Raw genomic sequence first — 17,173 nt, 5'->3', positions numbered from 1 at the left:
ATACCAAAAGATTTGTCAAAATTGTTCGCCATTAACTTCCTCCCCTTGAATCAAAAGATTAAAGAAGACATAAGGAGATGGGATCCAATACCTCTTTTAAATTTTGGATCGCGAATTGAATCGGTAAAAATGAATATTTTGCCAAGATTGCTCTATCTCTTCCAGGCCCTTCCTCTACCTACCTGACCAAAAATTTCAGGAATGGGACAAACTTATTTCAAGGTACATCTGGCAAGGGGCGGAGACCTAGAATTAGATACAAGAGTCTACAACTAGCAAAAAACAGGGGAGGGGTTGCACTCCCATGTTTGAAGGACTATTATATTGCAGCCCAATAAAGACCAATGACGTGTTGGTGTAATCCAGAATATTTTGCCAGGTGGAAGGAGATTGAGATGGCGGTAACAGAAGAGTATCCAATTCAAGCTGCAATTGGGATAAGGCTTTGTTGAATGATTTAATAGAGTTGGGAAATCCATGGATTAGTTTACCACTTAAGCTGTGGAGTAAGGTAACAGCCCAATTTCTTTTAAAGAAGCCATAAAAGTTTTGGGGTGGTGTGCGTATGACCCAGATTTTGTACCCAAAAGAATGGACGTAAGGTTTAAAGGGTGGGAGACTCTAGGCCTAATAGCATATTGTACCTTTTTATATCAGGGGTCCATGAAGAGCTTTCAAGATCTGAAGTTGCAGCATGGTTTGAAAAATGAAGATTTTTACAGACATCTTCAAGTTCGGCACTATATCGAGCAATTACTGAAGCGAAATAAACAAACGCTTTCGGAAAATATTTTATTAAAAGTCTTCAGAGAGGCTTATGTCTCGAAATCAAACCAAAAAACCCTTTTCTCAAGACTCTATATGGGATTACAACAGACAAAAGGTAATTCATTGTATGTAAAACAGAAATGGGAAAAGGAGGGAAACTAAATATAACGGAAGAGGAATGGGAGGATTTATGTGAAATACAACATCAAGTTCACCAGTATGGAGAGAATTTTGTTGGAAATCCCTGATTAGGTTCTTCAGTACTCCAGCACAAGGGAGTCATGATGACAATATGTCATCATACCAAATCTTCCAACTGCTGGAGACAGTGTGGCCTCTCAGAGGCAAATCATTACCACATATTCTGGTCTTGTCCCTTGCTGATGCCTTTCTGGAGGGAGGTCCATAAAATCTTTGAAAAAGTATTCCAGGTGGACATCCCATTTAAGTTGGAGAGTCTATATTTGGGCGCCAGGCCATCAGAAAATGGGGATAGATATATATTTCAGATACTAAGTGCGGCTAGCAGGAAAGCCATTACTAGAAAGTGGTTAAGAACAGAAATTCCGACAGTGGATGATTGGATTGATATTATTTATGATATTTTTAAGATGGAAAGAATAATTTTTTCTTTTAGGTTGCAACAGGATACGTTTCGGAAGAAATGGGAAAGATGGATAATGTACATTACACCGTTACGATCTTCATTTGTTTAAGGTGTATAGAAATGTCCATTCGGTTAATTGTTAAGTGAACCTTGTGTAAAAGGAGTTGAGTGTCAGGAAGATGCACCCAAACATATTATTTTGTTATGTTATTTTTGGTTATTGTTTTTGTTTGTCTAGAAAAAAAGAATTATAGGATGCTATTGACTGTATGGGTCCTCATGTACGTACTTGTACTTCTGCACTTTAACTCAGAATTATTAACAATTGATGCAATTTGTACGACAGAAGGCCGAGATAAATGGAGAAGTCAAGATATTGTTTGTATGGACCATGGAGACAATCAATAAAAAGAAAATTTTCAAAAAAAAAAAAAAAAAAAAAAAAAAAAAAAAAAAATAATAATAATAATAATAATAATAATAATAATAATAATAATAATAATAATAATAATAATAATAATAATAATATGTTGTGCTCTTGCTTTTTTCTTTTTGAAGGTGGGGAGTGTAGCATTGCTAGTGCCACAACAGTTTTATTTGAGTTTCATAACAGTACATTGTACTAAGCAATTGTTGGCTCATTAGTTTGTGATTCACATGCACTAAAATTCACCAGAATGCAGGAAATTAAGTCTTTGTAACAACGAAAATCCTGGTGGGGGACCCCCAGACCCCCCGCTTAAAAAGTGGCCTGACTGGGGCTATATTTCACGCTATATCTCCCGGTATGAATTATTTCCCCAGTCCGGCCCTGGCATTCGAATTCTAAATCAACATTCGAATATTGTAAGTCGCTTTGGATAAAAGCGTCAGCTAAATGACTAAATGTAAATGTAAATGTGAACTCTTCTATGCCCTGTATCCCTGAAACACCAGCTACCAGTCATCAGTCTGAACTCTTCTATGCCCTGTATCCCTGAAACACCAGCTACCAGTCATCAGTCTGAACTCTTCTATGCCCTGTATCCCTGCAACACCAGCTACCAGTCATCAGTCTGAACTCTTCTATGCCCTGTATCCCTGCAACATCACCTACCAGTCATCAGTCTGAACCACTCAACCTCTCACTGACTTCCCACAGCTTCCTGGCCAGGGCGTCGTCTCGCCCCTTGGCGCCCACTTCCTGTAGTGCACAGGAAGTGAAGTAGCGTCCACTGAGTGGTTCGATGCCCTCCTGGAGAGCACAGTGCAGGGTGGTCTGGGAGCCGCCCTCGGGGTCCAGGAGGAGGAGCCTGGCCAGGGGCACCAGGAGGAGCTGCAGCCACGGACTCAAGTTGCGACACAGTTCAGTATAGACGACTCCTGGGAATAGAGGAATGAGTAGTTTTGAGTTCAGATACATGAAGAGGACAGCTGGGCTGAGGTGCTCTGCAGGTACAACGTGTTGGGTAGATTACACCTACTGTAGACCTCAGTATATTTTTACTGTATTTATTTACTGTATATTTTATTCGATTTTTATTCTATTTTACTCTACTCTTATCGTAGGCAACTTGATTTGATTTGTTTTATTATTCTAATTCGTGACCTGTTCTGGAAATGTTGAGCGATTTGCAGTGTCAAATTTCCCACGGGATAATACAAGTATTTCTATTCTATTCTATTCTATTAAATTAATAAAAACATTTTTAAAACTTTACATTTCAAGAACAAAGAATCACTTAGAGATCAATTTATCAGGAAAAAACAAGATAAGATATTCCTTTATTGATCCCCTTGGGGGAAATTTGGGGCATCATAGCAGCATGGGGGAGGGGGGGATGTACAGGTATGGCCAGGGTAATAGTTGAAAAACATAAATATAGGCAATACAATTTTATCAGAATATAAAAATATGAGAAAAAAGGATATGTGTACATTTTACATTGCTTGAGTTAAGCTGTGACTAATTATCTTTCCCATCAAAACAGCAAATATTTATATATTTTTGTTTGGGCACCTCAATTCTAAAAGAAAATCTGAAGACGCCAACATCTCACAATCACACCAACCAATGGCAACCACCACACCAACCACCACACCAACCATCACACCAACCACCACACCAACCATCACACCAACCACCACACCAACCACCACACCAACCAATGGCAACCACCACACCAACCACCACACCAACCACCACACCAACCATCACCACACCAACCACCACACCAACCATCACACCAACCACCACACCAACCACCTCACCAACCACCACACCAACCACCACACCAACCACCACACCAACCACCACACCAACCACCACACCAACCACCACACCAACCATCACACCAACCACCACACCAACCACCACACCAACCATCACCACACCAACCACCACACCAACCACCACACCAACCACCACACCAACCACCTCACCAACCACCACACCAACCACCACACCAACCACCACACCAACCATCACACCAACCACCACACCAACCACCACACCAACCACCTCACCAACCACCACACCAACCACCACACCAACCATCACACCAACCATCACACCAACCACCACACCAACCATCACACCAACCACCACACCAACCATCACACCAACCACCTCACCAACCACCACACCAACCACCACACCAACCATCACACCAACCATCACCTCACCAACCACCACACCAACCACCACACCAACCACCACACCAACCACCTCACCAACCACCACACCAACCACCTCACCAACCATCACCACACCAACCACCACACCAACCATCACACCAACCATCACACCAACCACCACACCAACCACCACACCAACCATCACCTCACCAACCATCACACCAACCATCACACCAACCATCACACCAACCACCTCACCAACCACCTCACCAACCACCACACCAACCATCACCTCACCAACCATCACACCAACCATCACACCAACCACCTCACCAACCACCACACCAACCACCTCACCAACCACCTCACCAATCATCACACCAACCACCACACCAACCACCTCACCAACCACCTCACCAACCATCACACCAACCACCTCACCAACCACCTCACCAACCACCACACCAACCACCACACCAACCATCACACCAACCACCACACCAACCATCACACCAACCACCACACCAACCACCACCTCACCAACCACCTCACCAACCACCTCACCAACCACCACACCAACCATCACACCAACCACCACCTCACCAACCACCTCACCAACCATCACACCAACCACCTCACCAACCACCTCACCAACCACCACACCAACCATCACACCAACCACCACACCAACCATCACACCAACCACCACACCAACCACCACCTCACCAACCACCTCACCAACCATCACACCAACCATCACACCAACCACCACACCAACCACCACACCAACCACCACACCAACCATCACACCAACCACCATCACAACAACCCTCTCTCTAAAGTCTTCCCGAGGCGCTGACCTGGATGGAGGCTGTAGCAGGTGACGTCGGTGTCCTCCAGACGGTTGGCCAGCTCCCTGGTGAAGAGCACGTTACACAGCTTGCTGTGGCAGTAGGCCTTGAGGTCAAGCCAGAGGGACGCCGGGCCCTGAACCAGGTCCTTCTGGGAGCCCAGGAGGGCGAAGTCCACAGCGCCGAAGCGGTGGAGGAGCGCCGACACGGTCACCACGCGGCTGGGTCCGCAGCGCCGGAGCCGCTCCAGCAGCAGGTGGGTGAGCAGGAAGGGGCCCAGGTGGTTGACCCCGAAGGCCCTGCCGAAGCCGTCCTCCGTGCGCCCGGGACCCAGCACACCTGGAGGCCCAGCGGTGGAATGTGGTTGTTTTGGTAAGTGTTTGGTTATATACACTTCAGTGTGACATTTGTATTGCCCAATTACCCCAAAGCTGTTTGTCACATAAAAGGAAACCCATGTCTGATTATTATATCACCGTCCAATATCTTCTACTGATTAATCAATTCATCAAACGGCCCCTCAGCCTACTGAGAGTTACGCATCTATAGTGTCTAGTGAACAGGAGGCCACGCCCCCTCAGCCTACTGAGAGTTAATCATCTATAGTGTCTAGTAGGGGTGGGAATCACCAGTTTCATCACGATACGATACGATATCGATTCTTTGGACAACGATACGATATTTGCCGATATCACAAAGTCTGCCACGATACGATACGATTCAGGTGCCTGCGATCGATATGAGACGATATTATGTGCCCATTTAACACAATCAGTCAAATTTAGATCAACGAAAAAAAGACTACGGAAATATCAATTGACGTTTTTATTTTTTAGCTCTTCCAGACATTTAAATGAAAAACAATCTATTGTTTAATTTTAATACAAATAGACATCCTGTTCACTGTAAAGTGCCACGTTTTTATATATTGAGCTTTAAACTTTAAGTTAAATGTTTTGGAACTCACAACACGCAACCTAAAACCCCTCCCTCTCCCAAACTGTTCCTACAATTGTTTTATGTTGCATGATGATCATGAATACATTTATTATGTATTTATGTTTAAATATCAACATTATCTGTCCATCCTCAGTAAATAATATCAATATAATAATACTCCTGACTTTATCTGGTCTTTTCAAATGCACACACAGAATGCCCCTCCCCCAGTCCCCACACAGAAAGGTAGAATGCCCCCGCCCCCCCTCCTCCTCCTTCCCCAGTCCCCTCTCTCCTGTTCTCTCACGGTTAGCTGCTTAGCTTAGTTAGCTTAAGCAGCTAACGTAACGTTAATTTAGGTCTGCCCACGCGACATGGGCATAAAGGAATGGCGACGATGCAAAGCATGTTAGATGCATTTGACCCGTTGCGGGGAATAAACAGCATAGACTTATATCGGGTTGCAAAATAGGCACTCTGTAGCGCTGCTCTGCTGTACATAGCTACACAGCGTTAGCACACTACTGGGCGGATACGACTCGCCGGATTTTCAAAATAAGAGTATCGCAATATGAATCGATCTTTTTACGTTGCATCGATCCTATTTGATTATTGATAATAGATCGATATATCGATCTGGATCAATGCATCGTCCCATCCCTAGTGAACAGAAGGTCGCTATTTAATTTTTTTTTTATATTATGTGCAAATCCCACATGTAGAACGTGTAACATGTGCAACTATACTTTCCTTAGCTTCTTGCATACTTCCTTCAAACCTTAGTTTCTTGACTGGATTTGTTTTAGTTTGAAGGTATACGTCTGTAAAGTAGGCCACAGTATGAATCTTTATACAATGGCATGCAAATTTCTCTATTCTGATTGGCTAAAACAGTCAAGTTACACATGGTTATTTGTCATAACTCCACGCTCTTGGTCCTAGAACCCGCCCACAACCGAATTACGATCAATCCGCCAGTCGTGGATTTAGAAGTGAAAGCAAGATGGCGGACAATAACCTTACGAATGAATATGTTGACAGCGTCATAATGACTAAATCAAAAACGATTCTGTCACGGCGAATGTGTTAGTTTCTTACACAATGTTGGATTATGTAATTGGTGGGTCATGAGTCATTGTGGAACAAAATAAATATTGCGCAAATTGATTGATTGCACATTTTATTACTGTCCGCCTTGTTTCCAACTGGTTAAGCTTGGCGACTCTTTCGAAGTTGCTCTCTTTCGAAGTTGGTTATGCTTAGAGTTTATCTTTAGAGCAGGGCGATAGACCACCAGCCCTGATTCCAAACTATAAGCATAACCAACTTCAAAAGAGAGCAACTTCGAAAGAGTCGCCAAGCTTAACCAGTTGGAAACAAGGCGGACAGTAATAAAATTAGCAATCAATCAATCAATCAATTAAATAATCCACGCTCACTTAAAACAGCGCACCTCCCAGCTGCTTCTATAGAAAAGAATTCCCTCCTATAGGGCAAAGAAAATTTCTTTTTTTCCCTCTATAGGGCAAAGAAAACTTTTTTTCTTTTAACTACTTTCTATAGAAGCATCTAAGAATGAAGTTCTATAGAAAGTAGGTTAGAAAAAATTGTTGGATGTGTTAGTTTGTTGGATGTATTAGTTGAGAGACAGTTGGATGTGTTAGTTTGTTGGATATGTTACTGAGAACAGTTGGATGCACTTCCGAGCTGCTTCCACATGGAGGCAACTTCTCTTTTATTTTTTTGAAAACTACTTTTTCTGCGGATGGTCGTCAATAAATCTTCAATTAATGTGTGTTTATTGTATAGCAATAAGGTTGGATGACATCGGCCATTGTATAAAAGCATTAGATCACACGACAGAGTGGGTTATAGAATTTAGATCACGCCTATGGGGGTCTAACGACCCAAGTTTCTTTAATAGTTGTCATACAGAAGTACAGAATACTTTCATACAAAATGCTTCTTACTGTTACGCTCCAGAGACTGTGCTAGACAAGATAGTATCAAATAACATAGTATAGCATGTAATTTAGAAGAAGAAAATGAGGTCACAGTGTTCGGTATAGACATATGTACAATGTTCTGAGTTACCATATAATATACAATACTATGCAGTGTACTAATGTACAGTACTATATAGTGCAAAGCAGAAATGGGATGAGGTACAATTTAGGTACAATTTACAGTAAGGTGTACGAGTTGTAGTGCAATCCTTCATCAATAAATATAAAGTGTGGGGAGTGGGTGCTACAGTGTGTTTGTTTAAAGTGGGTGTGTGCTATAAAGTGTGTGGAGTGGGTGCTACAGTGTGTTTGTTTAAAGTGAGTGTGTGCGTGTGGATGTGTGTGCTATGTGCGTTTGGTGGTTGTTGTTGTGTAGTGTATGTTCATTGTTCGTTTAGCAGCCTGATGGCCTGGGGGTAGAAGCTTCTTCTGAGTCTTTCTGTGCTCGCCTTGAGACTCCGGTATCGCTTGCCTGACCGCAGCAGTTCAAAGAGGCAGTTGTTCGGGTGACTGGAGTCTTTAATGATTCTCTTAGCCTTGCCCTTGCAACGCTTGTTGTAAATGTTCTGGAGGGTGGGGAGCCCCCCTCCAATTGTGCGTTCGGCTGAACGTGTCACTCTTTGTAGTCTGCTTCGGTCTTGTGCAGTGCTATTCCCAAACCAGGAGGTGATGTTGCCGGTCAAGATGCTCTCTATTGTACATGAGTAGAAGTTCTTAAGGATCTTCTGACTGACTTGGAACTTCCTTAGGCGCCTGAGGAAGTAGAGGCGTTGTCGTGCCTTCTTCACAACACTGTCAATGTGTGTGGTCCATGTCAAGTCCTCGGATATGTAGGCTCCGAGGTACTTAAAGCTGTTGACTCACTCAACCGGTGCCCCGTCGATGCTGAGGGGGCTGTAGTCCTTGACCCCCGACCTCCTGAAGTCCACAATCATCTCCTTTGTTTTGCTGACGTTCAGGGAGAGGCTGTTTTCCTGGCACCATCCCGCCAGGACCTTGACCTCTTCCAGGTAGGCCCTCTCGTCGTTGGCAGAGATCAGGCCCACTGTGTCGTCAGCAAATTTGATGATTGTATTGCTACTCCGCTGAGCCACACAGTCGTGTGTGTACAGGGAGTAGAGGAGGGGACTCAGAACACAGCCCTGGGGGGCCCCTATGTTGAGGGTGATGGATGAGGAGGTGCAGTTGCCTGCTCTCACCACCTGGGGTCTGCCAGTCAGGAAGTCCAAGACCCACTGGCAGAGGTCATAGTTCAAGCCCAGGTCCCTGAGCTTGGCTATGAGTATGGAGGGGACTATGGTATTGAATGCCGAGCTGTAGTCGATGAATAGCATTCTCACATAGTTCCCCTGCCTCTTGTCCAGGTGTGATGCTGCTGTGTGCAGCACATGGGCTATGGCGTCCTCCGTGGACCTGTTGGGGCGGTATGCAAATTGCAGGGGGTCCATGTTGATGGGGAGGGAGGAGCAGATGTAGCCCTTTACTAGCTTCTCAAAGCACTTCATGGCTATGGAGGTGAGAGCTACAGGGCGGTAGTCGTTGAGGCAAGCAGGCTTGGATTTTTTGGGTACAGGGATAATAGTGGACTTCTTCAGGCAGGTGGGGATGACAGCCTGTTCTAAGGACAGGTTAAATATGTCAGTGAATACTGGGGCCAGTTGGTCGGCACAGACTTTTAGGACGCGGCCGGGGATGCCGTCCGGACCTGCTGCCTTCCTGATATTCACTTTTTTAAAGGTCCGCCTCACCTCATGCTCTGTTACCCTGAACACTGCGTCTCCATCAGCAGCCGACCCCCCCCCCCCCCCCCCCCCCCATTGCCGTGGCTTGTGAGCTGGTGTTGTTATTACCAGCATCAAACCTCGCATAGAAGGTATTGAGGTAATTTGCTAAGGAGATGTCACTGTTCAGTTTGAGGGAGGCGCCTTTGTAGTCTGTCATCGTTTTGAGCCCCTGCCACATAGCTCTAGAGTCAGCTTGTTCAAACTGGAGTTCAATTTTATCCCTGTAGCGCCGTTTGGCCTCTGACACTGTCCTCCTTACGTTGTATCGCGCCACCTTGTGGTCATTCATGTTGCCTGCCACTAGGCCGTCGTTGTATGCTTTGGTGCGCTCTCTCAGAGCTTCACGGACGGATTTGTCTACCCAGGGTTTTTGATTTGGGTAAACTCTCATTTTGGTAGTGGGGATTGTTTCTTCCACCAAAGTACAAACATAGTCCAGCACTGTCTCCGTGTAGACATTAATGTTATCTGTCGCGGAACACGCTCCAGTCTGTGCAGTCAAACGCAGCCTGGAGCGTCTCCTCTGACGTCAAATCCCATTTCTGCACCTCTCGCGAGACTACAGGAGTACTTTTGATTCTCTGTTTGTACATTGGTGAAAGAAAAATGGACGCGTGATCTGATTTACCAAAGCCACTATCAGAATGAGCCTTGTAGCCACCTTTAAATTGCGTGTAACAGTGATCTAGGATGTTACCGCCTCTGGTGTTGCAAGTCACATGCCGATAGAAGTCAGGTAATACCTTTCTCAGATTGGCGCTATTGAAATCACCCAGCACTAAAATGGCGGCGTTAACGTTCGCCGCTTGTATTCTATTTACCTCGTCGTGGAGTCTGGAGAGCGCGACGTTGTTACTGGCTTGCGGTGGAATATACACTCCGACCAGGATGATCGCCGTTAACTCCCTCGGGAGGAAGAAAGGACGACACTTGATGGTTATATATTCCAGGTCTGGGCAGCAGTGGTTGGATAATTCCTTCACGTTAGTTGGATCGCTCCAATTGTTGTTAAACATGAAGGCGATACCTCCTCCACGTTGTTTGCCGGACTCTGCTGTGCGATCCTTGCGGTGGATAAAGAAGTGTTCGGCCGGTTGGATAGTGTGGTCTGGAACGTCCGGCGCCAGCCACGTCTCGGTGAAGCAGAGAATGTTGCAGTCTCTGACATCTCTTTGGTATTGAATCCTTGCTCGGATATCGTCCAGTTTATTGTCAATTGATTGTACATTGGCTAGCAATATACTGGGTAATGGCGTTCGGTGGCGTCTGGATCAGGCCTGTACAGTGCGAGATATATATTGCACGTGCTACAGCAACAGCGGTCTGTGCGATGGATGGATTTACTTCAGTAGCACTGGTGCGATAGGGATTCGGTTCATATAGATACTCTTACTTTGAAAATCCTGTAGCGGATCTCATTTCTGCCCACGCGCAGCTCCAGCTAGGCTCCGAAAGCTAGCAACGTTCAGGTGCATATGATAATCTTATTTTGGAAAACTCTTGTGACAACTCGACGAGTCATATCCGCCCTATCCGTGCGCCTTCTGCAAGCAGAGCAGCGCGTTGGTCGGTTGCTGCGTTAACACAGCAGTGGCAGTGCGCCTACACGTCCCGAAATAAGTCTGCGGTGTTTTTTTTTTCTCACAACGGGTCAAATGCATCTACATGCTTTGCACCGTCGCCATTCCTTTATGCGCACATCGCCCGAAATTAACGTTTATGTACCATTACAATCACGACAACGTTAGCAAGCTAACAAGCTAATCCTGATCAGATGCAGAGCCAGCAGACACAGTGTGGAAAGGGAAATGGGGGGGCACTCTCTCCCCTTCCCTGTGTGTGTGTGTGCGTGCGTGCGTTTGGAAAGATGATGAAGTCACTAGTCAGGACAGGAGTATATTATAGTAAACTGAGGATGGACAGATAATGTTGATATTCAAATAAACAAGTTTCGAGAGGAGTGGAAGTTTGAAGACAGACTAGACTACAATATGATGCGGGGGTGGTGAGTTGAAACAGTGTGTGTGAATGAATGAATGAAAACTTTATTTAACAGATTGCAGAATGGGTACAGTACAGTACGGCTCAATACACACAATTGTTAAGGGGATGCAGACCTGAGAAAGACGTTTGTCTTGTTTACATCAGGGTCCCCCATTGTGTGTGTGTGTGTGTGTCCCAACCGACCCCACTTCTATGTTTCAATAAATTATTTGCATTTAAAACTATTAACGCTGACTCATTCCTTCAGTCCACTCAAAATTATGCTAATATTCCTTATGTTGTTTATGATATTAATTGAAAATAGCATATGAGAGTATCATAGTAATAATAACACATGGCGATATACTAAATGACAGCCAAACATGGCACTGCAACTAAATAACACAAATACAATAGGCACATTTGTGACTGTTACAAATATAACACGTTTTATACTTGTGCTACAAGATTTTGGCCTGTGCTACAAAACTATCAACCTCTGTAGCACCAGTGCTATGTGCAAAAAAAGTTAACGTACAGCCCTGGTCTGGATCTCAGCCTGTTACGGATCCCAGCTCTCTTCCCACGCCGTCTGGATCCTTTGTTCCTGGGGTCGGGAACAAAGGGATCTGGTCCCATTTTCCGGAGAATCTCCTCAGGCCATTGTTGCGGTTCGGAAAGCTGGTCCAGTGAGTAATCCAATCGGTAAGTTTCCCGTAATCCGATGTCTATAAGTGACTGACGGTCATACACATTAAATGCACCTACTGTTGGTACAGACAAAACTCTTAAAACTATAAATATTAACAAAAGTAAGCACAGTCTCGACGGAGCGAACAGAAAGGCAGCCGGTCGGAGCAGCGCCATCCTAGGTGTGATCTAATTTCTATAACCCACTCTGTCTCGTGATCTAATACATAATAGTCGATTCATATTCTCCACAAAGACAAACATGGCAATGTGTGAAATGACTGGTTCCACAACAACATAAAGTATGTATAGCCTAATCATTTGTGCATCAGATCTGAACAATCAACCAACCACCACACGCACATACTGTACATGTTTTTCCAGACCTGATTGCAATTGACCATATTCACATGGCTGCCAGTGGGAACAGGGTGGAAAAGGAATCCCATCCTGAGCATGACATAAAAGCAAATGGTCAATCCCCACGTGACCTGTGTAGGAGGAACCTTGTGTTCGGTTCTCCTTCAATGTCTTCCTCACCTGCATTGTTGATGAGCAGATCCAGCCTGGGCTCAGTTTTCAGGAAGGTCTCAGCAAAGGAACGGACAGACGTCAGACTCCCCAGATCCAGCTGCATGAACACCACCTGGTCGTTCCCACTCTCCTTTAACAAGGACCAGACAGGAATATACAGCACAACATGTAAAGATATCCCAATCCACCAACATGTAAAGATATCCAAATCCACCAAAATGTAAAGATATCCCAATCCCACAACATGTAAAGATATCCAAATCCACAAATAAATATATTATATATAGCTACTATTCTGGTGGAGAAATGAATTGTGTTCAGTGATGTAGTTGTAAAATAAATAAAATAAGGTCTATGAACTACTATTCAAAGCTGCTGATTATCAAAGTAACGCAAATAATCCCCACTATATAATAATTTATTTTCAGAATAGTTTCATTTTGTTTTATTTCTTAGAATAGATTAACGTCATGGGTTACAGCGAATTTCTGTGGTACATCTTTATTATCACCTTTAACACTTTGAGTGCCACGGACGCGATTTGTCGTTAGTTCATGCCGCCAGTTGAGTGCCACCAACGACATATAGCGTTTGTTTGTCGTATTTTTTTTTATTAGAGATTTGAATTCATATTTCATCAATCGAGCCTCACGCTAGTGTTGCAGACTCCATAGATATCTATAGAACACTAGATAGCTTAAGGCGGAGTCACCAGCGTCACTGAACCGCCGCCATCTTGCTCCAGTTAGCCTTGAGTGAGAGTGAGTGAGCTGCACAGACAAAAATACTCATAACTCGCTGAAATATTGACGGATTTACAAACGGGTTGGTTTGCTATAAACATCAAAGATGTAGTTATGATACTGCATACTTATAAAAAAAAATTGTTAAAGATGTTTTTTTTTTTACAAACCACTTGAATCATAGCCACGTTAATAATGCTTGTAATAAACCAAACCGTTTGTAAATCCGTCAATATTTCAGCGAGTTATGAGTATTTTTGTCTGTGCAGCTCACTCACTCTCACTCAAGGCTAACTGGGGCAAGATGGCGGCGGTTCAGTGACGTCGCTCTCCATTGGCCGGCAGCGCGGGCAAGCTATCTAGTGTTCTATATATATCTATGGCAGACTCTCTCTGAGCTCAATTGGGAAAATACTGCGCCCTATCGTCTCTCCCTGTGTAACTGCACCCCATTGGTTTAGACTGATGGGGGGGGGGGGGGGTCCAGCCTCCTCATGTTACTTCTCCGGCGAGGCATCTGAAGAGACCCAAGTTGATTGCCCAGCCGGAAAACGCGTGGAATACATTATTTACAGTACCCAACGCTGAATGAATAAACACGATCGATATTTAGAATGGCGGTCAGGAATTGGAATAATCTTTTTGGAGAACATCTGATCTGAGGTAAGCAATTTATTTCACCAGTCTTGGGGTAATCGGATCTGTTTTGACCTATATATCAGGGTGTGCCCCATGTGTGTGTGTGTGTCTGTGTGTGCGCGCTGATCAGGAAATGAGAATATATTTTTCAGATTGCTTCTATAGCGTGCATAAGTACACATAATTATACTATCGATAATCTAGCGTTCATTTGAAAACGATTGATAAATAGGCCGAAAAATTACAACGTCTTTTGTGTATGCCAGAATATTCCAGTAAAGGGTGATTATCACGGAATCTATATATTTTCCTGAAAAACGAGGGCTTTTCAAAATGCTATAAAACGGAAATGAACCGATTAAATGTTGACTGCAAACAAGTCATTGATAAACGACGGGCAGATTAGACACATAGCCATAATTTAAGACAGAGATTATTCGTTCACAACGCTATCATTGAAGTGGGTGGTGGCATTCAACAGGGTTTTACCACGTTAACAAGTGGCAACCAAAGTGTTAAAATGTGGGCAAACGTGAGTCTATTTGACCAATAAATAAAAAGGTGAGTAAAGTGAATGTAGGTGGCTGTAGGCTACAGCCCATCTTCTCTTACCCTTCTGACATCATAAGCAGCGGCCTCTGCCTTCTCCTTATCGCGGCAGGCGAGAATCACCCGTGCGCCTCTCCTGGCCAGCTCCAAAGCAGTAGCCTTGCCAATGCCAGTATTACTCCCTGGTTGGGATCAAACAGTACAAGTTCAAGTTTTGTTTCATTTGTCACATATAAGGTACATGTACATTACACTTTACAGTTAAATGCTTGGTTATGTGTGAGCCTCCTGAGATTGTGCTTCATAGAGTACTTTTTTTTCTTTTTTTTTTAAGAATAAAAGACCAAACACTATACAAAATATACAATATACAAACTAAAGTACAAAATGCAACCAAAATGCAAGAATGCTAAATGAGGCATGGATGTAGTGCAAATCTTTAGTATAAATAGATACAATATGGACGTAGTGTTAAAAAGTGTTTATCCATGGTTCTCATGAGCCTACTGCACAGACAATACAAAAATAACTATAATAATTAGTAGTCACACTCACACTAATCCTTCGTTAAACAATGAACTCACTATGAATTGAAAATGGCACCCTGATGTAAACAATTGATTGATTGATTGAAAACTTTATTAAAAGATTGCAGAATGGGTACAGTATATTTGAATACCGTTTATGTCACAAATGTATCAGTGCTAAATACCTGTATGTCCCTATGCCATAAATGTCATGTATGTTGTGTATGTTTATGTCGATATGAATTGAAAATGGGGGACCCTGATGTAAACAAGACAAATGTCTTTCTCTGGTCTGCATCCCCTTAACAATTGTGTGTATTGAGCCGTACTGTATTCTGCAATCTGTTAAATAAAGTTTTCATTCATTCATTCATACAGCACAGCTCAACAATACATACAATTGTTAAGGGGATGCAGACCATAGAAAGACGATCTCTGGTCTGCATCCCCTTAACAATTGTGTGTATTGAGCCGTACTGTATTGTACCCATTCTGCAATCTGTTAAATAAAGTTTTCATTCATGCACAAGTCGACACACTGTATGTGTAACAGATGCATCGCGTAAATATGATAGTGGAAAAGTGCCTCGAGTTAGTTGGTCATCATCATCATAAGACAGTTATTTGCCTACCGGTAACTATTGCAGTCTTCCCCGTCAGCTGTGCAGAACTTGTGCACCTGCCTCCTCTGAAAACATTATAATAGACTATCAAATACAACGCAACACCTACTGCCACGACGGACAGCAGAACGGACATATCAGCAGTGTCAACAATGTTTAGTGAAAGCGCTTTTGACCCGCAGCATTCTGCCCTGCACTCTCCACGCTGCGGGCTTCCGGGGTCAGCATGTTGGTGTAGTTGCCATCCCTTACCAGTAGATGTCGCTCCGGAGAAAGAAGGAGAAGGAGAAGTATCTATGGTATTTATCTTTTAGAAAAATTCAATGGACTAGTGTTGAAAACTAGCACTTGTGCTATAAACACGCAAAACAACACATCTGGTCTGTCCACTGTGACTGGTCCAATGTAGCTGTGGCGTCCATTTTAAATAAACGTTTTCATGCATTCATTCATTCATTCATAGACCACTGCACTTCAGCGTTACATGGAGCTTTTATAAAAATATATATATTTTTTTTAATTAAGCAGGTGATTATCATTAGTTATACAAGTTAGTTCCAACCAAGCCATTTGATTGGACAATAGGCAGTGGCGGACTCAGTCTGTTTGAAGGGCAAAAAAAAACCATCAAGTTCAAGTTCAAGTTCAAGTTCTTTAATAGTTGTCATACAGAAGTACAGAATACTTTCATACAAAATGCTTCTTACTGTTACGCTCCAGAGACTGTGCTAGACAAGATAGTATCAAATAACATAATAACATAATATAGCATGAATTTAGAAGAAGAAAATGAGGTCACAGTTGTTCGGTATAGACATATGTACAATGTTCTGAGTTACCATATAATATACAATACACAATACTATGCAGTGTACTAATGTACAGTACTATCTAGTGCAAAGCAGAAATGGGATGAGGTACAATTTTAGGTACAATTTACAGTAAGGTGTACGAGTTGTAGTGCAATCCTTCATCCATAAATATAAAGTGTGGGGAGTGGGTGCTACAGTGTGTTTGTTTAAAGTGGGTGTGTGCTATAAAGTGTGTGTAGTGGGTGCTACAGTGTGTTTGTTTAAAGTGAGTGTGTGCGTGTGGATGTGTGTGCTATGTGTGTTTGGTGGTTGTTGTTGTGTAGTGTTCATTCATTGTTCGTTTAGCAGCCTGATGGCCTGGGGATAGAAGCTACTTCTGAGTCTTTCTGTGCTCGCCTTGAGACTCCTGTATCGCTTGCCTGACGGCAGCAGTTCAAAGAGGCAGTTGTTCGGGTGGCTCGAGTCCTTAATAATTCTCTTAGCCTTCCCCTTGCAACGCTTG

The 17,173-nt window shown here is 43.5% G+C and overlaps 1 protein-coding gene across 1 annotated transcript; it reads right to left on the bottom strand.

Annotated features, from left to right (window-relative positions):
- Window positions 1-867: 867 nt before the first annotated feature.
- Window positions 868-16,044, bottom strand: LOC311232655 (dehydrogenase/reductase SDR family member 13-like). Its single transcript, XM_084319515.1, has 5 exons — window positions 15,869-16,044; window positions 14,773-14,891; window positions 12,785-12,908; window positions 4,852-5,181; window positions 868-2,737 (listed from the first exon to the last, which is right to left on the bottom strand). Exons 1-5 carry the CDS (start codon window positions 15,993-15,995, stop codon window positions 2,478-2,480), a joined length of 960 nt encoding a protein of 319 aa, XP_084175641.1. The 5' UTR covers window positions 15,996-16,044; the 3' UTR covers window positions 868-2,477.
- Between the last annotated feature and the right edge of the window lie 1,129 nt (window positions 16,045-17,173).

Source organism: Notolepis coatsorum (genome assembly GCF_963971535.1).
Source record: "Notolepis coatsorum genome assembly, chromosome: 1".
NCBI classification, from domain to species: Eukaryota; Metazoa; Chordata; class Actinopteri; order Aulopiformes; family Paralepididae; genus Notolepis; species Notolepis coatsorum.
The sequence above is the reverse complement of the archived record's forward strand: the minus strand, read 5'-3'. Positions and strand labels throughout refer to the sequence as shown.

Coding starts and splice junctions, on each gene's coding strand:
- LOC311232655 (XM_084319515.1), bottom strand. CDS start 15,995: ATGTCCGTTCTGCTGTCCGTCGTGGCAGTAGGTGTTGCGTTGTATTTG. Junction 14,892..15,868: donor GAAGACTGCAATAGTTACCG/GTAGGCAAATAA, acceptor GATCCCAACCAG/GGAGTAATACTGGCATTGGC. Junction 5,182..12,784: donor TCTGCTCATCAACAATGCAG/GTGAGGAAGACA, acceptor CTGGGCCTCCAG/GTGTGCTGGGTCCCGGGCGC.